General features: G+C 42.5%; 1 protein-coding gene across 3 annotated transcripts; it reads right to left on the bottom strand.

Moving 5' to 3' along the window:
- Positions 1–317: 317 nt before the first annotated feature.
- MBIP (MAP3K12 binding inhibitory protein 1) lies at positions 318–23,504 on the bottom strand. Of its 3 annotated transcripts, XR_015872535.1 has the most exons (9): positions 23,183–23,504; positions 16,214–16,369; positions 14,187–14,283; positions 13,362–13,427; positions 12,024–12,173; positions 11,547–11,650; positions 8,148–8,245; positions 5,462–5,500; positions 1,693–1,741 (listed from the first exon to the last, which is right to left on the bottom strand). XR_015872535.1 is itself a non-coding variant. In XM_088457080.1 (8 exons), the coding sequence occupies exons 1-8, from the start codon at positions 23,306–23,308 to the stop codon at positions 1,637–1,639; spliced, it is 837 nt and encodes a 278-aa protein (XP_088313206.1). In that variant the 5' UTR covers positions 23,309–23,500; the 3' UTR covers positions 318–1,636. The 3 variants fall into 3 exon arrangements, 2 of the variants coding, with proteins under 2 accessions (XP_088313206.1, XP_088313207.1); XM_088457080.1 differs by lacking the exon at positions 11,547–11,650 and having other exon boundaries at positions 318–1,741; positions 23,183–23,500; XM_088457081.1 differs by lacking the exons at positions 11,547–11,650; positions 16,214–16,369 and having other exon boundaries at positions 318–1,741; positions 23,183–23,496.
- Between the last annotated feature and the right edge of the window lie 1,964 nt (positions 23,505–25,468).

Here is a 25,468-nt window from a genome sequence, read left to right as displayed (position 1 = left end):
TCATTTACTTCAGGGGAAGACGAACCCTTACCACCCACCCCACCTACTGTAAAACAATATTGAAGGAATGCGTCGCAAATATGGCTCCTGGAGAGATTGCGCTGATCTCTTGCCCATACAGTCAACAATCCTAGAGAAGGAAAGTTGTAGAGGAGGATTTCCTAGCAAAGATTATGTGAAGGTGTACATGTCCGTTTTTGACTTGCCATCGACTTATGTTTCATACAGGCATCAGACATGTTCAAAAAAACAGGCACAGACAACTACATTTGACATTAGATACAACATGGTGAAAAGAAGTACTTTTAGCAGCCAACTGTCAAAATGAGCTTTATTCTATGAAAACAAACATCATAAACACAGAACATAAAGAGATTATGACATATATACAAATTTCCTCTACAGTTGAATCTATAAAGAGGTTACTAAAAAGTACAAATGTTAACATTTCACAAAAACAACAAAAAACACCACAACAAAGAAAAGTCCCAAATACTCCATGGCACAAATTTGGCACATGGCACAGAGTCAACTTTTTTAAATTTTTTATAACATACAGAAAAAACCTCTCAACATGACTTCATGTTTAGTTCTGGAATGATCTAAGGGGGAGAGTTATCAAAACTCGGATAAAGTTAAAGTACCAACCAATCAGCTCCACACGGTCATTTTTCAAACACAGCTGGTACTATGACAGTAGCTATCTGGTTGCCACTTTCTCTCTTTTTGATAAATCTCTCCCCAAGAATGGTTATAGATATGTTTTGCTGCTGTACAGATAATACCTTCTATAGAGAAGCCCATTCCATGATTCCTAAAGTTGCCGTGCTACTACTTCTCAGCATGCGCCTCGGTTGACTGAAATGAACCTTGGAAATGTTTTACTTCATCATAAAATAAAGCAGGGCTTTTCAACATGCGGCCCTACAGCTGTTGTGGAACTACACATCCCAGCATGCCCTGCCACAGTTTAGCTCTTGGGGCATGCCAAAACTGTGACAAGGCATGCTGGGGGATGTGTAGTTCCACAACAGCTGGTGGGGCGTATGTTGGATAGCCCTGGTATAGAGTATAATTTATGTTGATGCAGTCTTGGAAAGTACCTCTCTCCCCCTACTTTATACAGAATATTACTGTTATGACTGTTGTCATCACGATAATCAGAATGTCCACCAATGATGATTGGTTCTTGAGCATGCTAGAAAATAATTAGTTCAACGCCCTGCTCGAGATTAATTAGGCAAGCAGTTAAGTCCTTCTGTACATATTTTTTTGGCCAGGAAATCATATTATGGGAACAGAAAGCTTATTTTATCATATAAAAAAGGAACAATAGTTTTCCCACCATAATATCTTATGGCCATATTGGGAAATAAATACATAATAATTTTCCCGTTGCATGCTTCTATAAAGGTTTAACTACGGTAATTCTCCTTGCAGATCTTACCATACGCTAGAGAATCACTGTATAAAGTATTTTCCTATAACGTGTTTATCTTGTCCCCAAATCAGTTTGCCTGTCTCATTTAATCCTTCCACAAAACCACAGGTTGTGGTGAGGATTAGCAGCAGGTTGGATGTCTCTGGAATGTCGCAGGAGTAACAGAAAAGCCAGGAAAAGTGTGCAGTGTGATACTCAGGCTAGTGCTCCATCTGCTCTAGGAATTTCCATCTTGCTTTTCTGTATCAGTTTCTGTCGGAGTGCATCAATTTTCTGATCAAGCTCTACCAGTGAGTAATTCTGTAAGAGATAAAGAAAAAACAACGGCTGTTCACGCATGCAATTACAGTACGCCATACAAATAAAATAAACCGGTTATAAAACTAGCTGTGGGCATATGAATACTTTTTATTTAATGTGACTTTTAGATACTTGGTACTATTCAAAGAACTGCAGAGACTACCAGGACACAGGTTATACTGTACAATCTAAGATGTAATCCCAGGAAAGTAAGGTTTCTATGGAACTGCTAAAATTTAGTAAGAATGAAACAGCTGGCTGTAAGTTACATTTACGGTTCTTTTTTCCATGTTTATAATTTGGTTCTTTTTACACAATTAATCCCTGGTAATAAAGTAAGGTTTTGCCGATCTCCACACACAATGCCTAGAATAAGTGAGGAAGGTATCCTTCATTCTCTGGGCCGGTGGGGTAATGCAGATTTCCTTATACTAACACTTCGCTTAGCAAAACTTTCTTCTTTGTAGTGGAACCATCAGAAATGTACATTTAAAAAGCCTTTCATTTGTTACATGCAGCAGCCTGGATTTATTCAAAATCTGTCTTTTTTATATGAGAAATCAATTATTATTACTATAACAATCATTTTTTATTTATATGGCACCACAAAAGCTCTGCAGTGTTGTACATAGGGGGTAAAACATGCAACTCTGTTTATAAGTAGAAAGGGGTACAGCTGAGAACATAACTTTACATGAATACATAATTGCAGTGCACTGATTACGTAGACAATACAGTAGGGTCCTGTTTGTAAAGGTGGGGACACACTATACAGATATCGGCAGATCGAGTGATCTGCAGATGATGGTTGTTTGTACACACTGAACAACCATCTGTGCCTGCGACCAGGGGGCGTGTCTCGGCAGGCGGCGTGCCCCGCCCCACTTCTCCCGACCGCCTGTACACATCTGCCGATGGATATGTCTGCAGACATATCTGTCCATCGGCTGTGCAGCACAGCCAATGCGATATGTCGGTGAAAGCCAACGTTCACCTACATATCGCGGGTACACACTACCCGACTGGCAGCAGATACATTAGCCGATCAATTGATCGGCCAATATATCCAGTGTGTACCCAGCTTTAGATTGTTAAATGTAAGATATCAATCTACAGAGGTTATGGTTATACACAGGGGAACAGAGTTGGGGAGTGCAGAGGCTAGAGATTAGGAGGAAGGCTGGTACACTTAAATAAAGAGGGCAAGCTTGAAGGCTGAGATGTTGGGAGACAAGTCTGACTGGGAATAGGAGGGCATTCCAGAGGTTGCGAGCAGCATGGGAAGGGAGGAGGTGGTCCTTGGCAGAGCTAATCGTGTAGGACGTAGTATGAGTGTAAAGTAGTCTGGAAAAGTAGGGAGGAGCATAGTAGTTGAATGCTTTGTAACAAAGGTGGAAACCGCACAATTGGGAGAGGAACTGGATTTGGATGGGTCTGGAGCAGAGTCAAGAATGACATACAGACAAGAGACTTGAGGAAAGATGACTTTGGTTTGAGACATTTAGTTTCAGGAAGCATTGTGACATATAAGAGGTTACAGACAGATGACATTGGAATGGCCTGGAGGCGAGAGATTTGGGGAAAAAAAAAAAAAAAAAGAGGTAAATTTGGGTATAATTGGCATAGAGGTTGTATTGGAAGCCAAAAGGAGCTGGTCATTTTCAATTACTGATGAGGTGTAGATGAAGAAGAGAATGCGACAAGGACAGAGCCTTGAGGTACCAACAACAGGAAAGGGAAGAGGAGGAGGGATAGAGTTGAGTGCAGAGACAGAGAAAGAACAGTTAGACAAGTAGGAGGTGGATCAGGAGATAACGGATTTATGAACCCAAAGGAGTGCAAGATTTGCAAAGTGTATGGTCAAAAGTGTCCAATGCTGCTGTGAGGTTGAGGAGTGCAAAAACAGACAAGTGGCCTTTCAATTTGGCCTTGAGAAGGTCATCAGTGACTTTGGCGAGGGCATTTTTGATGAAGTGAAGAGAACGAAAACTGGATTAGAATGGGTTAAAGAGGAAGTGGTTGGAGAGAAAGTAGGTGAGGTGGTTGTGCAACACCCATATACACAACTTATGAAGTGCAGGGGAGAAGAGATATGATGTGGTAATTAAAGTGCTAGGAGAGGTCAGGGGGGGGGATTAACAAGGATGTGGGAGACCATACCATGGATGTATACTGAGGGGAAGATGCCAGAGGAGATTGCTAACAGAAAGGAAGTGGTGGTCGTAGAGATGGAGGGGAGAGATGATGTAGTCTGACACCTTAAAAAAGTGAGAGAACACCAGTTAAAGGGAATGAGAGGAGGTTGACAGGGAGAACAAACGAGGTGGAGAGAAGTTTGGAAATAAAATGATTGGAGGGATTGTCAATCAGGATGTTAAAGTCCCCCAGAATTAATTAGGGAAGGTCAGGAAAGAATGTGAGGGAGCCAGGCATATAAGTTATCATGGAATTGGGAGACAGGTTAATGACATATGGTAGCAATACAAAGGTGAACAGGATGGAAGAGGTGTAATGTGTATTGAGGTAAATGCAGGACACAAACACTGTCAAGGTGATGTGCGTCAGATCAGTGGGTGTGGGAGGAGGAGAGGACCCCATATGATAGGGCAGCTGAGTCGATTTGAGATATCCAGGTTTTCATTGTAATGAGGCGGTCAAGGGAGTTGGAGATGAAATGGTCGGGGGTCAGTTTTAAACAGACCTGGAATTCCAGAGAGTGCATGAGAGGGAGATGGAGGGAAGATATATGAAAAAGAGGTCACAGGTATTGCAGTAGCAATGGGGGGAAGGTTGGGTTTGTGATGGGTGGAGTGAAAGGGAACGAGAAAACGTGGGTGAAAGTGGGGAGAGGGAAATGAGAACAGGACGGGTCACGTAGAGACTGGAAAAAAAAAAGGAGGGGGCAGGGAGTGCAAACAGTGAGTGAAACGAAGCGGGGTAAGATGGGACAGGTAGATGGGGAAGTGTAGGAAGGGGAGGTAGGGCAGGGGTGTAAGTAAAATGACACTGTAATGTGGTGGTAAAGTAGTGTTCACTCTAGGGAAGGCAGGAAAGCTAACAAAAAAAGGCGTGGCCACTCAGAAAGGGGGCATGGCCTTGACATGCTGGGCTGACCCCAAGCTCTCCCCGCAGTGTGAATAGATGCTGTACTCATGAGCACGATATCTATTAACTCGTCTGTGATTGTTTCGTCTGAACTCCCAACTCCCCCCCGCCAGTGGACACTGTGGCCCACGGGTAGAGACTGCTGTTTCAGCGGGAAGCTGACAAAGGCAGGGCGCATTTTAGCGCTTTCATATAAGGCAGGACGCGGCGCACTGCTAAAAAAGCCTAGCAGGAACACTAACTACTTATCCATGTGTATTCATGATCCTACATAGAGCATAGTGTGCCCTTTTGCCGGCCAGGCGCCCTGCTCTCATGCCCCTCTAGAATGAACACTAAGTAGTCACTGACATTTTTAAAGCTACCCAAAATATCACTGTGGAGTGGGCATTCAAAAGATAGAATAAGAGGACATGCGAAAAGTCCATAGAAATGGACAACTTGGTCAACTTTAAATTGACATTTATTTATTTTTTAAACTTCTCTTTGCTTCAAAATTGATTGGTTTACAACAGTTGTCCTAGTGGCTACATTTGTGAAATGCACTATATACTGTAGCTTCTAAATACTACAGATACAAAAATCAGCATATACTCTAGTATATTATCAGTATACCTGTGAGGTCTGGACTTTCCTTCTCTTACTGGAAGCACCCTAAAATATAAGCACAAAGACATGAATTCATATATGTCCACTCAAGTGAACACACAAATGCAAAGACTGTTCTTCATATCACGGAAGAAAAAAAATCAGCCGATTGTTGCATTCTTCACATGCATCACAGGGCGCAAACCAGTCATTGTGATCAGGACTGCGATCGCAGGGACTACACAGACCAATTCCAGAGTGATTGACAGGAAGTGCCGTTTATGGGTGGTGACGGGTGGGGTGGTCTGCCAAACGCAGGCGTGCCAGTGAGTTTTAACGCCGTTTCATGGGTGTGCATAAATTATTCACTGCGATACCCTACGCAGCCTGAGGTCTCAGTGTGCGCTGAAGCAATTCCTAAGTGAGGTCTGATCTGCCTTACTGTAACTGTGCGTATGGGTCCGATTGGTGCTCGATTGTACCGATGTTTTTGCAGTCTTGCTAACCTTTACGGATGTGCGTGTAGGTGAAGTTGGCGTCCTTATGTAGCGGTGCGGCTATATTCGTAGTAAAACTGCATGTGTACGCTATATTGCGATTCGTAGTGAATCAGGCCCTAAGTGGGAAACAGATCTCCATTTGAATCTGTCTGAATTCTCGGTGTGCGATTTATGTGGGTAACACACAAGGTGGTAAGCGCTCCTGTGTTACACTAATAAGGCCTCTTCTCCCATTTTAATCAGGGTGCACTCTACGGATCACATTGTCTCAGAGAAGTCACTTGTGGTTCTTACAGGTACTGCGCTTCCACAATCCCAAAACATACTATCATATGAATTCGTTTCTGCCTAAACTGGCCGTGTGTGTGCGCCTGGGATTGAGAGATTAGACTGCAATCTTTACTGGTGCAGGGATTGAAGCATTGTATAAATCTAAGAGTCTCATTAAAACATTGGCACTAAATAAATGTATAAGAAAAATAAAACATATGTACTACTAATATTACATAAATAGATGAGCCTTAATATCTTTTATCTACTAACAATCTATAGTAAGAGTTTGTTCCGTGTAGAGTGAATGCTTGATACGGATAGTCAAATGGAATAGACAATAATTTATAAGTGGTGAGATAGAATAAAAGCACACATTAAGGGAGATAAAAACACATTAACTCTCAAAGGTCATGTGTAGTTATTCGTTAAAGACAATAAATAATTGCTGAACTTATCTCATAGGAAATAATGCACATTAGTAAAAATTCATCATACTGATCATTCAGGCAGTGGAGTTGCTTTATTTTGAGCATCTCAATTACATGTACTACTTATACTACAAAGTATATATATTAATGTACTAGCTGAAGTACCCGGCGTTGCAAGGGTTTAAATCTTCAAGTTAATAAGTCAGGCATTCCAGAAGAATTGCGGAGTTATCATTAAAATCCACAGTGGAAGGCCCAGAACAGGCTCCCCGGGTCAAAGTTCTGCCCAGCGTACACCAACGGGAGGTCCGACCAGGACCTTAACCCCTCCTAAAACCCGCCCAGGATCCAACTGGATTACCTCACGTCGGTTTCATCCAAAGGTTCAGGGGTGTCCGAATGCATAACCGGACAGACAAATAAAACAGACCAATGAATCTTACGTATAAGATTGTACTTGCTGATATATGGCGGTTGTATGGACAATCCTGGTATGGATATGCAGTGAAGCGCATTTCATTTCAAAGTCAGAAAATATTAAAGAAATGCGTTACATGCAGCAAAGACATACTGGGGCTGATGTTACAAAATATAAAGCACATTAGAATACATTCAAATCTCATTGATAGAGTTGTAGGCATGTTTGTCTACAATGTGATAACAAGGTAGATGATTATAGGACTCAAGCTAATAGCATGCTACAGCAACTAACAATTTCTTGTCCATCGTGTCTTGCTTGTCTGCCATCAGCAGCAGGAGTCGGAACAGCACGTCCCAGGAGCACATAGTAATGTGGAATCAATTTGACGCTGGGAATGATTGCAGTTTTACGGATAAAAAGCAACTCTAATGCACTGGAAACTTTACTTTGTCAAATAAGAATTGTTGCTGAATGTGAGAAGCTAACAGAAATAATATTGTGACTTCCATTGCCTGACCAAAACAATTTAAACCCACGCTACAAATCATTTAAGCTTAAAAAACTATGTTCAGAAATGCACTAACCATTGGTCATAAAATAGATTACAAATCTTTAAATAAAACACATGTATTGTATTATAATGCACCACAATCAGAGTTTGTAAACATTCGCTTATCTGATCCTAATGGTTAATAGATGATCAAAAGGATTAGAAATATCCAGCAAAGAGGGGTATCTAATTAGCCCGATGCCGGCACTTATCTGGGATTTTGTTTCGCCTGCCTCTGGCAGGCGAAACCAAATCTCTGATAAGAAGCTGGTTTTCTCCCGATCGCGGCAATGAAAATATATAGGATCCGTGAAAAGTTGTGGACCTATGTCATTCCGCGAGAAAAACAGAAAATTTTCAGGCGTAAAAAACAGGATTTAATTGGATAGCAGGTAAAAATAAAACGGCGAAAAAGACCCAAACATCGGCGGACCCCGTATTGTGCGGCCGAAAATTTTTCGGTGCTAATTGGATATCCCCTAAAGTGTTCAGCTCCTGTAGTCGATGTGACAAGAGATCCTCAACATTCATAATGACTTACCAGAGTCTGGAAATACTCAGGGGAAATGCCTTCTAACTCCAAGATCCTGTCTTCCAACTTTTTAATCCTCTGGTAAATGTCTTTTGGCACAGGTCCTCCTGGTTTTGTTACATATCAGAAAGTAACAAAAATCAATAACACAAAAAATAGAATAAAAGTATAAATGTTTAGAACAAGACATGCATATACAGTATATAACACATTTATCCAAGATCTCTCATGGAAAATTGTTACATATAATTAGAGCTGTTCGCCGACCCCCATGTCTTGGTTCTAATTTGTCATTAGGATTTGGTTTTGCCAAAACCGCCCTCACGTGTTTTGGATCTGTATTTTTTTTTTAAATTCATAAATACATCTAAAATCACATAATTTGGGCCTGTTTTTGTTCCTACAGTATTATTAATCTCAATAACATTAATTTCTAGCAATTTCCAGTTTTTTTTTTTTTTTTTTACCTCCTCACAGCTCACAATATTGTATTCATTCAGTTTAGGCCAAAACGTTGCACCGAACTAGATAGCTGACTAAGCTAAGTCAGTGGGTGGCAAAAACACGTGGCAGCTTAACTTCCAACATGGCACATCTAGGAAACAGAGTGGCACTGCAGTGACAGACAGAATGGCAGTTTAATCAGTGATCGCGAAATACGCGCTATAGCGAGTTTGTACACAATACAGGAAGTGAGGGACCCAGTTTTTCAAAATGACCGGGTCCTATAGAACCCGGTCACTAGTCATTCACTTGGGAGCTCGCCGTAGAGCAGCCAATCACCAATCACTGCTGGTGGTGATTGGTTGGGGAGAAGCTGCCGGCGGTGACTGGCTGTGCAGCACACACACAGCAGCCAATCACCGCCGGCAGCATTAACCAACCAATCACCTCCGCTGGTGCCTCATGATCCATCGCCGCCCAATGTGCGTTCCACCTGAATTCCGCGCTGCTCTCCATGTACGGACGCCGGTTCATGCTTCCTCCTAACTTACCCCAGGGGTAGTGGATATATCCACTTCAGTAGAAGTACCCTGACGTCATCCTTCGTCCGTGTGACTGCTGTGTAAGCAGTATCGGACAGCAGGTAAACGGTATTTATATTATAGCACAGGGGGAGCAGAGGCTGGTGTCCTAATGTTGTTATACAGGGGAGCATTCTCTAGTGCTCTGTTATTATACAGCTGCAGCACCCACAAGTGCCCTGTTATGATTATATGGGAAGACTGACTTGTGTCCTGTTGTAATAATAGTGGAGCAAAGTATTGTACCCCTTCTGCTCTCCTGTGTAGTGTCCTCTCTCACCTGTTCCCCACTCAAGTGTACTCTGCCCTCCCACCCCTGTTCCCCTTTCCCCATTTCAGTACTCCTTTTGCTCTCCTGTGTACTCTCCCTCTCCATTGTGCTCCCTGTTCCACTCTCCCCATGTCCTACACCTTCTGCTCTCCTGTGTACTCTCCAGCTCCAATGTGCCCAGTTCCCCTCTCCCCACGTCTGCACTCTTTCTGCTCTCCTGTGCCTCCTGTTCCCTTCTCCCCATGTCATTCTCAGTGCAAATTATGCACTATAGTGCGTTTTTTACCGCTACAGGCAGTGAGGCATAAATTGTGATGGGGCCCAGAAACTGTGGAGTAGGACCCCAATTTTTGTGCCACCTACTGCTGCTGCTGAAGGTGATGCACCCACCCAGTGGCCTGTCACAGTCATGTATTCTTTCGTTTGCCAAGTACCTCTTATCCACATATCTGTGGTTAAGATGGCAGTGGGTTCAATGGCATTTTGTAAGCAAATAATTATGTTTTGTTTTTTTTAAAAACAGGGAGGGTGTGCCTAGATGGTTAAGGTCCCCAACTTTACTTACTGTGGCTTTACAAATGCTACAGATGGCAAGACAATTGTTATGAGGATTTGGGTAAAAATAATTCCACACATAAGAGGTGGATTTTTTTTCGTGTTATGCCCAGGCATAACAATGACCACCTTCTTATCACGGACAAGAACCACTTCCACTGGTGCCTCACTTACAAAAAAATCATCCTTATTAGCGCTGGCATCAGCTACACAAATATCCCCCTCGTCCTGTTGCACTTCCACAGTAGCATCCTCAATTTCTAGGTGAGCATCTTTAAAGGTGCTGCTCATCCCCACATTGGCAGATGTTGCAAAAATGGTAGAAGGAGGCTTCTCTATGAGGTCAGACTCACACATAGCCCTCAAGGACACACTTAGACTCTCTTCATGGATCTGTCACGTTTCTAAACAGTTTTTTCTACTGCCTTAGTGGTTTTCAGCACTGATATTCCAGTTTTCATTTTTTGACACCTCTTCTAGACAGAGGAAGATGGTTTTGCATTGTCATGTGAGGCAGAAGATGCCTGACTGACAGCAGTTGCAGAACCACTCAGAAATAAAAGGACAAGGCCTGAGCCTTTGCTTGCCACTGCATTTAGTATATGGCACGTTGGCAATTTTATGTTTTTCTACAGGAAACTTTCCCTTTATTAGGTGTATTTTGCTTTAGCAATGTAAAATATTGTTTTGATTTCAGATGCCTTGAAAGAAACCCTCTATTCCCTTGAGCATCGTCATGACTGGTGGCAGCAGAGCAGGAGCAGCAGCGCTAGTATTTGGCTGCTGCTCCTGCTCTTCTCTTGACTGATCGTTGTGATCCATATCGATGAACACCACAAGTTGTACAAAAAAACACCTTTTTTTGGCTCACTAATGACAACTCACCATGCACGGAGTCACACAGTGCTTAAATTAATAAACGCAGTGTGGCACCTACACACACACCAGTTTTACAAAACAATTAGTTTTTTCCACGAATGCAGTGCACCACGGGTTAACACTGCCCTATATGGTGCTCTGAACTGCAAAGTAGGCACATCAGTGACTTAAAAAAAAAAAAGAGTGTGGATAAAGGGTTAATGCTGCAGTGCCAAGTTACTTAGCACTGACAATCTGCTGATGTACTGTGCGCAATCACACAGGACCCATACTGCACACGGGAAACTGCGTCAGCTGCTGAATAAGGCCCAAAAAACCATAGTGCTAATCAGCACTAGAGATGAGGCTAAAAACAGTAGTTTGACATAAAGCCCTATCTTTTATTTGAACTGTTTTTTTACTGGACCATTCTCTGGATTGGTTTTTAAGAGCAGGATACCACTATCCAAAATCCCAGATAAAAACTTTAATCTTTTTACCTCTGTATGTAGTTTTTGTTATGTTAAAATAAAATATCTTGTGTATAAAATTTTCTACTATACAGATGTTGTTCTTTCTTTCTCCTAGCACTTTATAATAGAATCTTCAGGGCTGTGCAAACATATCTGACAAATATACAGATTATATTAACTTCTGTAACTTGAGTTTCAGTCTGAAGACATTACCCATGTTACATACTTTGCCAGGAGGCTCTCCAATTCCGGGTTGCTCTCCTGGACTCCTGGGAGAGGGCACTATTCCGGATTCTGCACACATCCCCGGGGAAGTGGATGGTCCGGGGGCTTGATGACGAGGATTGCAGTGAAAATCATACTTTTGGTCCCTGCCCCTGCAAGAAACTGCAGAGATTTGCAGCACTGCATACCCAGTGTAGCCATGGGGCTACAATCCCACACAATTTGTGGAACCACACTCCCCACAAGAAACCTCCCTATGTGGAGGGGAGCTAAAGAAAAGTTGCAGGTATATGTTAACCCCTCAATGTGCATGTAATGGTCATTTTTTTAAAAATTATAAACTAATGAAAGGCTCCAAATGCCTTTCAAAATATTTTCTGCATTACTGTTAAAATACCATTTACAGAAAATTTGGATTGTTAAATCTGATGGTCTGTAATACACAATGAAACAGCTCATGTGACAAAGCCATTACTACCTGGCTTTAGGGATAGGTGACATTCAATGTTCTGCAGTCTCTCTTCCACAGCCTGGTTCCCACAGTCCCGTGGGAGAGAATGTGCTCTTGAGCTGGAAGCGGAAACATCACTTCTAGTTTGAGGCCCATAAGGATTCATGACCCTGGAAACTGAAATCAGAGACACGGCTATTGTGACATGCTGCAAAAACCAACCAACATTCCCCACTTCTGTAGTTAACATCACAGTAAACGAGGACGTTCATAAAATATAAAGAATTCTAGAGATTTGCGACAGTTTCTAGTCATTGCACAGCCATCAAAAGTTCCCGATTTCCAAGTGCAATGCAAGGTATTGAATATAGCATACGGTAACAGTTAAGCTGGGTACACACACACTAGACGATTTGTCATTTTGGGACAAATCAGAACAACAAATCGTCCACATCATCCAGTGTGTACGCACTATCGCGCGCGCTACCACGTGTCATTTGTCACATCTTCAGGTTGGCCTGCAGTGCCAATCAGAAGATTCCAGGAACGATACCATATTTTTGGATGCGTCGGGGGGAAAAAGAAAAAAAAAAAAAAAAAAAAGACATGATAAAGCCAGTTTTCAGCATAGGAATGTACTTCCATAAGCAACATGGAACATTTGAAAGGTTCTCTCACAATCCACACAGTCCCAGAAACACTTGAATTTTCATTTAACCAAAAAAAAAAATATCGGAGCTATTGTTAAGAAAACAAAGACATAATAAATTAGAGATGAGCGATTCCGTTTTTTTTTTTTGCCAAATTAGAGCAAATTCGGAATTTATTGGCTATCCAAAACACGTGAGAGCTGGATAGCCAATACGATGCAGGTTTTGAGATCATAAAATAACACAGTAAAACCGAACTGCTCATCTCTAAATTTAAACAACTGAAATACATGCAACACTAAAAGGTACGTATCCACTAGGCGATTAAAATGAGCGATTGAACAATAACTATGTCGTAATCGTTCAAACGCTCATTAATCGTTCATGGATCGTGAATTAACATGTCGAAAACTACCGGCGATGCGCACTTCCACTGGCCGTTATCGACATCAATCATCACCCGAACATGAAGGCCAATCTGCTGATAACGACAGGCTGTGCATGTTTATGGATGAGGTAGGGTGCCTGCACTTACCGACATATCGTTCAGTGTGGGCACATTATCCACTGCACAGGATGGAGAACAATTGCACGATTACAATGTTGTAATCGTACAGTCGTTCCTCTCTCGTGTAGTGGATATGCACATTTCACCAATTAGAGCTGTTCTACATATGACATCGGAGCTGATAATCGTTAAGTAATACGAAGTCACCTTTTATATGGCTTTTGAACCCAGGAAGTGGAGTGAAAACAGCATCTGTCCTGGCACAACTGTTTTCTGCAAGAAAGAAGCTTCATTTACCAAACGCTACCAATATGCATGAATTCAAGAAAGGTTTAAAACTGCTACAATTCTGATTCATATAAAATGATAGCTGGAAACAAATTCTATATCATATAACAAATTCTGTAAATTAAAGAATCACTGTCCTACTATACTGTATATATAGTGTTATGCTGTTTTTTATTTAGTTGGTATGCGATTTATATGTACTTGAAACTATGTAGATTTTTTTTCCTCTAATTTTTTATACCTATTAGTTTTTTTTTTACCTTTTAGAAGTTTAAAAAATGTTTTTTTTCATTTGTAAGCAATGCAAAAGACCATAGTGCATACAGCTTTGTCTACACAGATGCGATGTAAAATCGCACAAGTAAACAAACAAAAATAATTCTTTAAGACTTTTCTAAAACGTTATATTCTAAAAAAAAAAAAAAAAATTTTTTATTTGATGCTAAGTACCTGACAGGATACAAGGTTTTATTCTATAAAAAAAAAAAATAATGATAATAATGATAATGATATAATGGTTGGGTGCATTCTTTTTTTGTGCTTAGACATCTTTTTTTTATATGCAACAAAAATGAAAGAAAGTCAATGTGTACGGCCATTTCATCTACCTAACTATTCTTTGCAAGATGGATCAAAGTGTACGGCTTCCTGTACAAAGCATTGAGTCAGACTGAGAACACACAATTCACATCATATCTTTAGCAGAGATCACTGGGAAAATGGAATGACTGTAGGAGCATTTACCTTGATTACAATCAATAACGTTGCAGAACTCCCGGACGTTGTTTTCATTGATCTCTGCTTGCTTTCTCTCGATGAATGCCAATATCCTTCTGTCGATCTGCAGGGAGTAAGCACGACAAAAGAAATGGAGTGTGGGGGAGAGTAGGAATCAGCAGTGTTAAAAACCCAAACACAGCATGCGTGCGGACATCTACTTAGGAAACTTAGCTTTGATTTCGGACACTCAGAAAGGAAATTCTGAAAGCAACAGTAGAGAAGAGCTGTGAAGAGTATTGTGGAGACAGCAAAATCAAGCATTCAAGGCAGACGTTAGTTACAGGGGAAATACAAGTTACTTCTTCATGGAAACGCGCAGATAGGTCCCGATACCTTAAAAAATAAATTAAATATTTTATTTTACAGCTTTGTCGACATTGGACAAAGCAGTTCTCCTTCATACTTTGAATTTCCCTACCTAACGTCCAATAATAACTAGTTTGCCAAAAGGTAATACAGCAAGGACAAATTCAATAACAGTAATTCTTTCAGATTAAAAATCTGTAGGTAAAGTACCAGCAGTTTCTCTCTAGCATCAGATGATTTCTCCATTGTGCTCCCAAGATTAACGAACGACAAACCATGTCATTTTCAACTGATGTTTGTAGTGTGCTTGCCAAAAGCCTATTCTATGTTTAGTGGTTAGCGAACAAAGGGGGAGATGTATCAACCCTTCTAAAGAGGACAGTTGGAGAAGTTCAAGCTATCATTTTATAGAACGTACTAGATTAATGGGTACACACCATCCGACATATCGACCTGACTCGGTTTGGAACAATATATCGTATACACTGTGATGCGTGTAAGCCTGATCAGTTGTTTGACCGTTGTTCATTCATTTGATGTGCTGCACGTTCAACGGGATGATTCAATGAACTACACAGTGTAGTTACATTCAACATGTAAGGAAATATTGCGTCATCGTATGGCGTATCGTGCAGTGCGTAAGGCACATGTGATGTATTGTGACATAACTAGCAGCATCTCTGTAAGGTGTGTACCCATCTTAAAATCTGATTGGTTGCTATGGGCAACTTCTTTCTAGAAGTATAAGGAGACCCTAATCTGAATCCATGTATGAGTTTCTTCTGATAGGCCATTATTACCGCACTTGGGGGGAGCACCCCTGATGGACAGAGCACCAAATCATAGATTATAAACTCTATTGGATAGGGAAACTGTTTGGACGGCATGCAACAACATTTTTGAAACTTTTTTTTATAAAATGATATATCATTAGCCCTAAAAACTCATTTCCCAGTAGCGATTAGCTGTTTTCAGAAGATGCTAGTTATAATTTTAACATGATATTAAGTGATGTCTACTGAAATTTCTCCTGTTGACATTTAATAACCTGTGCAATATATAGAATAGTTCATCTACTGCCAGTGTTTCTGCATATACACAATTATAACAATTTCCGCCTTTTATTAGTCCAAAAGGTGGGGGTCGGGGGTTCAACTGTTTTTTGGGCGCCCCACGAAGCTAATAAATCCGGAACCCATTATTTCTGCCCTACCCTCTTGGGGTGATGAGCAGAAACATGTGAAAGATCGGGCTATTGGGTGCCCAAACTGCAGCTTCAAAGTGCGCCCAACAGTTTAGCCAGGTTTATCCGCTTTACATGTCTAAAACCTGATGCATCTGGGCGTAACATGATCAAAAAGTAATGGGAACCCAGTTACTCGCCCCCGACAGCACAAACACTTGAACATCGCCCCATCACTTTAAATTGGAGATTGGGCGCGAGAGGGCACACAAAAACGATTGAATCCCCCTCCCCCTCCTAAATGCAGAAACAGGATGGGATGGCCGGTGAAAGCATCGTATCTTCTATCAACCTGACCACGTGGCAGCAGTTAAATAAACTAAGTTTTCCCGCGTGACTTATCGCAGTAGCACACTAGGGGCCTGATTCAGCAGCAGACACTAATGCAATCGCAGCTGCGGTTTAGCACGGAACACAACTGCGAAAATATGCTAAAGCTTACCCGAACATAGGCCACTGCTACCTTCTCATATCCGTCCGACGACGTGCAACAGCTTAAATATCGGTACCATCGACACATAATCGGGCAGTCATGCATCATGTAAGTCTGACCAGCCGCAAACACTTTAGCTCTCCTGACACGCAGAGAGCTCTCATGCTGCGAAGGAGAACACAATGGCTAATTTATGCGCCCCCATGAAACAGCGTTTAAATGGTCAGACATGCTTGCATTTTTCTAACCACCCCATTACCAGCCCCAAACACAGACTACCTGACTCTCGCTTTACGAATGGTTCCTCTGCACGAACGTAATCACAATGCAAATGTGGCACGTGTGCAGTGTGGCATTCGCACATGAGCAATAGCAAACAATCGCTCGATCTACGAAAATATCAGCATTGTGTCCACTGCTGAATCAGGCCCTAACTAATTTGTTTATCATTTCCAGGTCTGCTCATGTTGGGGAATGTAAGAGCAAAAGTCACAGCTGTAAGCAAATTGGATGAGCTGGGAATGGTGCTCAGTTAGTTGTACAGGTTGAGTCTCCCATATCCAAAATGCTTGGGACCAGGGGGTATTTTGGATATCGGAATATTCCGTATTTTGGAATATTTGCATACCATAATGAAATATCTTGGGAATGGGCCCCAAATCTAATCACAGAATGCATTTATGTATTATAGACACCTTATACACACAGCCTACAGGTCAGTTTATACTATATTTTTTATAATTTTGTGAATCAAAATAAGTTTGTGTACATACATGAAATTAATGTATGTTTCATATACACTTTATACACACAGCCTGAAGGTTATTTTATACTGTGTTTTAATAATTTTGTGCTTTAAACAAAGTTTGTGTACATTAAACTATCATAAAGCAAAGGTCTCACTTTCTCCTCAGTCATGCTAAAAATATTCCGTATTTCGGAATATTTGGATATGGGAGACTCAACCTGTATAAGCAATCTACTCTGCAAAACTGATCTAACCACTCACATGGATATATTACTGTACATCTCTTTAATCCCATAAAGTTTGTTATTTTTCGGTATTATTTTTCTGTATAAACATAAATTTTAAATTAAAGTGGTAAGCCAAAATTTCCACCTGAGGAAGCCCAAAAGTGACAAAACTTGTAGTGTCTGTGCTATTGAATCTCCCGTCTTCTTCTTATTCCTAGTACCCAGGAAGGAACCATAGGATGGTGGATGATTCCCAGCATGATGGAATGTGAAAAGATGCCTCAGATAAGCTAAATATTGTTCTTAGCACAAATATTTCTATATTATATATGAACGTTGTCAAATATAATACACTATGCAATTTGGCCTTTTCGCATATTTGAGCAGCTCACCTGAGGGAATATTACAAAGGAGACAGAAGTCTGGATTATAGACATATACAGATTAGCCTGAAATAATGCTTATTTGATACAAGCACATATACACTTTACAGAGTACTATTTTATTGATTCTAAAACTACACTATTAGGCCCCCATTTTTATTGTTTTAGATTTAACATCACTTGTTTTTAAAAGACTTCTTAACTGCTGCCAACTGGTCATATACAGCGAGTGTTAAGATGGGCACACACTATGGGTCGGTCAACAGACAGATCCGCTGTTCTAGTGACCGATTGGTAAGCAAAACACACATACCAATTGGCCGATAGACATGTCTGATCTGACATCACAAATAGGTGGGCATTTAAATTTGCTCGCCCCAACTGAGATGTCTGTGACAGCAGTATCGTTCCCACTAGGCTGTTTTAGAGGGGCGCCGCACCCGGCCTTATTCTAAATGGCAAAAAGCACCCTGCCCTCCTGTGCGGCACCCAGCTGAAACAGCCTGCGGGTGCCGTCCCCACCCGGCGGGTCACAGTGTCCAACGGGTGGGAAAAATTGCGGTGTAGCGGTCACCGCCGTTGAAGGGATGCCGGGCGCATGCGACAAGCATCCATTCACACTGATAGCAGTGCTTGGGGGCAGCCCGGCATGGCTGTAAGTGTAGGGCACACCCCTAAGAGTGACGACAAGGGCACGCCTCTTAAAGACTCGCTCCCTTTTCGGGCGCACAAGCGCCTTCGGCGCGCGCAGATGTGCCCTGTCCCTACGTCCGACCTAGAGTGAACACTACAGCAGTCCCTGCAGCCAGTGTACGGGCAGTCAGCAAGCCGCCCGTACACACAGCCAGATGCACAGATATATCTTCCAGATATATTGGAATCGGATGTGCTGCAGGGGTGACTTGACATGTCTGAACTACGTTGTTCACAGACATGTCGGGTGTACAAACCCACTGATGCGATATATCGCTAAGTGTGTACGCAGTGTTACTGATTTACATTATTTATTTGCAGTATTTGTTTACATCAAGCAGAGACAGATATTAGCATTGGTATACCTTGCACTGCCTGCGTCCTATGGTCAATTCTAAATGTATGGATAAGCCTGTGGAATGTGTTAAATAATAAATTAAAGGAAAGAAACCCCTACATACATATGTACTGCTTCCTGTATTTTTTTTTTTTTATAATTTTGTCTTAAAGCTGTACAACCAACTACTTTAAAATTTTACTAATGTGCTCTTCCCTCTAGCTCAAGTTGCCAAGGACAGTCGGAAAGATCCAATACAGAAGACCAGTATAAGGGGTAAATTTATTAAGCTCTGTATTGGTATGAATTTGCAGTCACGGGTGCATTTTGTCATTTTTTTTCAAACATGGAAATTTACTATGGCAAAAGTCTTTTTATACTTTCTGTATTTTAAGCTGTGAACACGGCCGAATCCGAAGTTAAAATGCATTCATAAACACAAATAGAAAAGAATACACCATCGTCTAAACACGGCATTACTTTTCGTAGACAGGAATACAACACGGGAATTTACCAAGAATTGTGATTATAATCACGGGTGTAATTTAAGATAAGGGCGGTATTCAATTAGTTTTGCACACGCGATAAAGTTTCGCATGCCAGACTTTTCGCCTACATCGCGTATTTTAGCCGCAGAACATATCGTGCACGTACCCGCTATTCGCCCTATTCAATTCCAAAACACACGAAAACGGCGACACGCGAAAAGTGGTGTTAGAATCGGGGAAATCAGCCTAAACCCCCCAAAAACCTGCAGGAACTTTGGGGATCAATGTAGTAGTGCCCGATTAGTCCTAATAAAACTGTTTGGGGTACTTAAGTTCGCACAATTGCCTCTAAAAAGCGTCTTTGCACAAGTGGTGAAGAATGCATAAAGCAGTATTTTATGGAAGTAGTCCTGGCAAATTTTGGGTACCTAAAAATGGGTGCAAGCATTTTTAATGTCTCTAAAGTGAAATTCCACCCTTATAAAAACACCTGCAATCCCAGAAACACTTGACCCCCTTCTTAGAGCACCCCCAGAACCTTATTTCACTAGTTTGTGAATTTGTCCCCCAACTTTGTGCTTTTTTGCCCCCAAATTCAAGTATTTTTTTGGGATGTTCCTAAGTTTTTCCCTGGATTTTTTTGATGCAGTTGCCCTTTAGGGGGCTGTCCCAAGGGTTCTCAGTGGTTTCCCCGCCTTTGCACCCAAAATAAAAAAAATGCACTTCTTTTCTTCTGCTATTCAGAGGCGGATCTTTTTCGCCTAGTGCATTGCATTGACTTCCGCGTACGCGAAAAGCGGATGGAATTGAATATGGAGATAAGTTTCCGACAGGCGAAAAGTTGCAATCTGTGATACTTTTTCGCGGATCTCGGCTTTTCGCTTCTAAATGAATACGGCCCTAACTCGGTTCAAATATAAAAGTTTTTAATAGACCCCCTCCTAAGCAGCGTGTATTGCGGAAAAGTCCACAGATCAGTGTGATCTGTGCTCTCTAATGAATAAAGTGTAAAATTAAGAAAAAAAATGTAGTGGAGTTTCTCCTCCCCCTCCCCCCCAAAAAAGCATAACCAGCTCTGGGCTCTGTGGGCCAGTCCTAGTTTGGGGTACAAAATGTGTATGGGGTCCCCCCGTATTTTATGAACCAGCACTGGGCTCTATGAGCTGGTCCTGGTTTAAAAAAAAATACCCCAATAAAAGGGTTCCCTCTCTCCTGAGCACCCAAGGCATGGGCTGAAGCCCGGGGCTCTTCCCTGCACCCCATGGCCAGTGGATGCAGGTGTAGTTAATATATAATGGCCACTATTGTTTTTTTACAGTGGGACTACAGGTGCCAGCCTTTTGGCACTTGTGGAACTAAAATTCCAGCAGGTGGCCGGCACCGGTACCCCCACTGTAAAAAATAAAATAGTAAAAAAAAAAAGGTCAGGACATACAAACCGTACAAAATATAAGTTTATTACACCCAAACACACACATACTATACTCACATTGGCCCCAGTGATCGGTCCCTTCTCCAGTAGAAATCCACAAATATCATTAAGAAAAAAAATACTCACCTACCTCCTGGCGCAGGTTGGTCCTCTTTTCCAGTCGAGTCCCGGCCATACAAAATAACAAACCGACTTGCTCTAACCTATTCGGACATTGAAGAGATGTGTTTCCACATCAACATCTCTTCCCCGGCAAATGACGGAAACCTTGTGGGCAGCGTCACTTGCCAGGCGGCCAGCTAATCAGAGGCCACTCTAGAGTGAGCGGCAGCTGATTGACAGCAAGGCCGCTTACAGCCAATTAACAGTCACACCGCTCACAGCCAATCAGCGTTATGTGTCTCCTGTCTTATTTTTACTATTTTTTTTTAGTGGGGGTACTGTGCCGGCCTCCTGCTGGCACTTTAGTTCCACAAGTGCTAAAGGGCAGGCACGCTAGCACCTGTAGTCCAACTGTAAAAAACAATAGTAGCCATTAAATATTAACACTATTACCCCTGCACCCACTGGCATTACACTCCGGCTAGTTTGAGCCGGGTGCTGGTCTTAAAAATACGGGGAACCCCATGCCATTTTTTCCCCGCATTTTTAAAACCAGGACTGGCTCAAATTTTGCCCGATTCTGACGCATAGTGATGACAAATCATGTAAAATATGCCCAAATCGTGAGTGACACTCACAATCACGATGCCCTTCCCCGCAGGTCGTACATCGCATCTTCAGATCTGCCGTGCTGTAGGGCAGATCTGACAATCTCAGTCACGATGAACGGGAATAGTTAGGAGGCACGATAGATCGTTTGTCATATTGGACAGTTTTTAACACCAAATCGTGCTCACGACTGCCGGGGATCTGCTGGGGAAAGTTCAAGGGGAACTCGGACACAATGTCGGATCGTGAGCACATCGCCACGTGTGTAGGCACCTTTAGAGAGCCAATGGTTGAAAGATGGTCAGTGAGAAGGATTCTTGAATTTCATGTATGCATCCATTTTCCCTGGGCCTCTCACTGTTCCTCCAGCAAGCACCCCACTCTATCAAAATTTAAAGTGGGGAATATAATTTCCTAGTTCAGAATAACCTGGTTTTGGGAAGATGGGTGGCTATTAGAAGAATGGATGTGCCATAGTAAAAATGCCATGGAGCATTATGTAGGTAACTGGCTGGTGGTGGTGGGGAAATGATACAGGAGGGAGAAAGTGGGTAAAATGTCAAAGTAGGTGGCAGTGGAGCCTTTAGCCCTGTAGCAGCATTCTGTATTTTATCTGTTAGATCCTGGGAACGGTGCTAATTATGTCTATATCCTATAGCAGTGCTGGACAAAACAGACAACAATCTTTGTTTTTGCTGGTGCCAGACCTACAGTATGTGTGTGAAACAATGAGGAGCACATACCTCCTATGTGCACTTTGGAGAACAGAGCCTGTTTACAATTAAGCTTTCACTAGGATGTTAGTGCAACAATGTGGGGGACCTAATTAACAGAGAAAATAATGCTGTGCGTGGTACAGGTAAGTTTATTAATTGGTTTAAAGCAACATACACACTAGACGATATGATCCATAAGCGATATCGTCTAGTTAAGTGGTTCTCAAACTCGGTCCTCAGGACCCCATGCAGTTCATGTTTTGCAGGTCACCCAGCAGTTGCCAGGTGTACTCATTGACATTTTAAAAGATCCACAGGTGAAGCTCATTATTTCAATTGTGATTCTGTCAGGAGACCTGGAAAACATGCACTGTTTGGGGTCCTGAGGACAGAGTTTGAGAACCTGTGGTCGAGTGTTTCCCCTGAATGGCCAGGCTCAATGTTGTTAACGACATTGAGCATACACACTGAACGATGATATTAACAATATCGTTCAGTGCCGGCACCCTCCCTCATCCCCGAACATGCACAACCTGAAGATATCGTCAGGTTGGACAGTAGGTTCGGGCGATGAAAAAATATATTCAACGACCCACAGGAGCGCGCATCATTGGTCATTTATCGCATACACAACATTGTACGATATTAGATGCGGTGAACAATATCGTTCAACTTATTGTCTAGTGTGTACGCGGCTTAACTTCATGTCTTTGTGTTTGCTGCACTTTTCTTAAACATAGGAACAGTTTATTGTATTAGCTGAATATTTACATATGGGATTGTGGCTTAATTGTACACAGGTGAGGTGTATGTATTCTTTAAATGTTGCTACTGTATGGCTTGTGTGGCTTTCATACAGCTTGGCATCCAGTGAATGAACAAAATGTCATGTGTCACCAAGGGGCCTCGGATCGCGATAAAGTGGACGGAGATAACGTACCAGCCAATCAGCTCCTGTCATTTTTCAAACACAGCCTGTGACATTTGCAGTTAGGAGCAGATTGGTTGGTACTTTATCTCCATCGAAGGCTTAGTAAATAGACCCCTTTAATACAACCACAGTTTATTGCAAGTTCCACAATGCACACGGGCTCATTCTATCACAGTGTTATACGCACTCCTCATATGGCATAAGGGCAAAAAACACACCTACAGGAGAAGAGACCCAAATATTCTCTATGGAAATGACTGACGAAATAAATACAATCAACTGATTGCAGCAAAACATAATGATAAAACTTACTTCTGACTTCCCTGCCTGGATTTGCACTACTGCAGGACTGGCTACACAGCTGGACTCCATGAAGACGTTATCTGGAGAAAGTCTTGAAGTAATATTTCCAGCGACAGCCTTTTCCGTAGATTCCATGACAGCTAGTGCACAGCGGCTCTCTCTGCCCCGTCACATGAATCAGTGTCCTCTCCACGCTCTACTCGGGCAGTCAGCACCACAACACCGGCACCACAGCGGCTCGGCCACTAAGTCGCGCTGCGCTGACGTCAGTGAGCGCGACTTTCAGCTGTGTCAGAGTGCCGAGTGGCGTCAGGCTGGGGGGCGGTGTATCAGGCTCCCGCTCACAGTATAAAAGGAAGGGTACTCACCTGCTAGCGGTGGCCGGTGAACAGTGAGGATTGGACGGATTCCCGTCTACATGTAACGGCTGCGTTTGTTATTGGTCCTTATGTGTAGCCAGGAAGTGGGGCAGTGCTGATATCTGTGTCCAGCAGTATATGGGCAGCGCTAATATCTGTGTCCAGCAGCAAGTGGGGCAGTATATGGGCAGTGCTGATATCTGTGTCCAGCAGCAAGTGGGGCAGTATATGGGCAGTGCTGATATCTGTGTCCAGCAGTATATGGGCAGCGCTAATATCTGTGTCCAGCAGCAAGTGGGGCAGTATATGGGCAGTGCTGATATCTGTGTCCAGCAGCAAGTGGGTCAATATATGGGCAGTGCTGATATCTGTATCCAGCAGCAAGTGGGTCAATATATGGGAAGTGCTGATATCTGTGTCCATCAGCAAGTGGGTCTATATATGGGCAGTGCTGGTATCTGTGTCCAGCAGCAAGTGGGGCAGTATATGGGCAGTGCTGATATCTGTGTCCAGCAGCAAGTGGGGCAGTATATGGGCAGTGCTGGTATCTGTGTCCAGCAGCAAGTGGGTCTATATATGGGCAGTGCTGGTATCTGTGTCCAGCAGCAAGTGGGGCAGTATATGGGCAGTGCTGATGTGTCCAGCAGCAAGTGGGGCAGCATATGGGCAGCGACGATATGTGTGTCCACTGTCCAGACACTCAGCAAGTGGCTCAGTATCTGGACAGTGCTGCTGTATGTGTCCAGACAGCAAGTATACAGTATCTGTGCCACTCTAAAAAAATATATATATATACATATGTGTGTGTGTATATTATTATCTTTTATGTATATGGTGCCACAAGGGTTCTGCAACACCTTTCAAAGTACATAAACAAATGAACACATAAGAAAAACAGTTATTAACAGTACAAACAATGCAGTGTTAGGTGCTGTAAAACTAAGTAAGGGAAGAAGAAGCACATAAGGGAAGAGGGCCCTGCTCATGAGAGCTTACATTCTAAAGGGGAGGGGCAAACAAATAGGTGACACAAATGGGGTGCATTGTGAGGAAGGAACATGGAGTAGTGGGTTATGATGAGCGCTGAAAAGCTTTGAGGAAGAAAGGGGTCTCAAGAGCCCATTTGAAGATTAGGAGCCAGGGAACAAAGTTTTCAAGGAATTTTGAGCGAAGGCCAGGGGGACGAAAAAAGGTAGCTATCGGAAGAAGCGAATGTCATGAGCATTGAATGGAGAGAATGAAATGGAGAGTTTAGTATGTAAAAGTTAGTAGGGGTGACCAGACGATAGAAGTACCCCAACACTGTGGCAACCTCCAGGCCAGGGAGTGTGAAAGACTGAGGCCCCTAAAGGAGAGACCTGCAGGAGAAGTAGTGTCGGATGGGTAAATCCAGGATTTGGTGATGGCTAGGAGATTCAAGGAGTTGGAGATGAAGCTGTCATGGATGGGGACCAATTGATTATAGACAAAACTGGGTTTCCAGAGGACACAGGAGAGAGGGACAGAGTCAGACGGAGAGAGAAGAGGGAGATTGTTCGGGTTACTGTAGGGGTTAAAATTGATTTAGAGCAGGGGGATAAGGATAGTTTGCATATGTGGTGGGCTTCAAAATGAGGAAGGGTGACAGCAGGTGGTGGGCAAGGTGGAGGTTTAGTGTGGTATGGGTGGAGAAGAGAGGTAACTTAGAGAAAAGGGAGGGTGCAGGGCTTAGTGGTGCAATAGCAGGACCATGTAGAATAGGAGTAAATAATAATAGAGTTGTGGGAGATACGGTGGAGAGTACTAGATGGGATGAAGGGAGACAGAGGAGGTTGATGAGACTGGAGGGAGGAAAGAAATGGGAACTTTTGGTAGAGGAGAGAGTTATGTAGCTTCTGAGTGATGGGGGAGCAGAAGAAAAGAGACATTCAGGGGTATTCAATATGAAGCGAAAACT

Source organism: Taudactylus pleione, unplaced genomic scaffold, assembly GCF_031769625.1.
Source record: "Taudactylus pleione unplaced genomic scaffold, aTauple2 ptg000737l, whole genome shotgun sequence".
NCBI classification, from domain to species: Eukaryota; Metazoa; Chordata; class Amphibia; order Anura; family Myobatrachidae; genus Taudactylus; species Taudactylus pleione.
Note: the sequence above shows the minus strand (reverse complement) of the source record. Positions and strands in the feature narration are given on the sequence as shown.

Coding starts and splice junctions, on each gene's coding strand:
- MBIP (XM_088457080.1), bottom strand. CDS start 23,308: ATGGAATCTACGGAAAAGGCTGTCGCTGGAAATATTACTTCAAGACTT. Junction 16,370..23,182: donor TCCAGGCAGGGAAGTCAGAA/GTAAGTTTTATC, acceptor TCTCCTTCGCAG/CATGAGAGCTCTCTGCGTGT. Junction 13,428..14,186: donor CGTTATTGATTGTAATCAAG/GTAAATGCTCCT, acceptor TCTTTCTTGCAG/AAAACAGTTGTGCCAGGACA.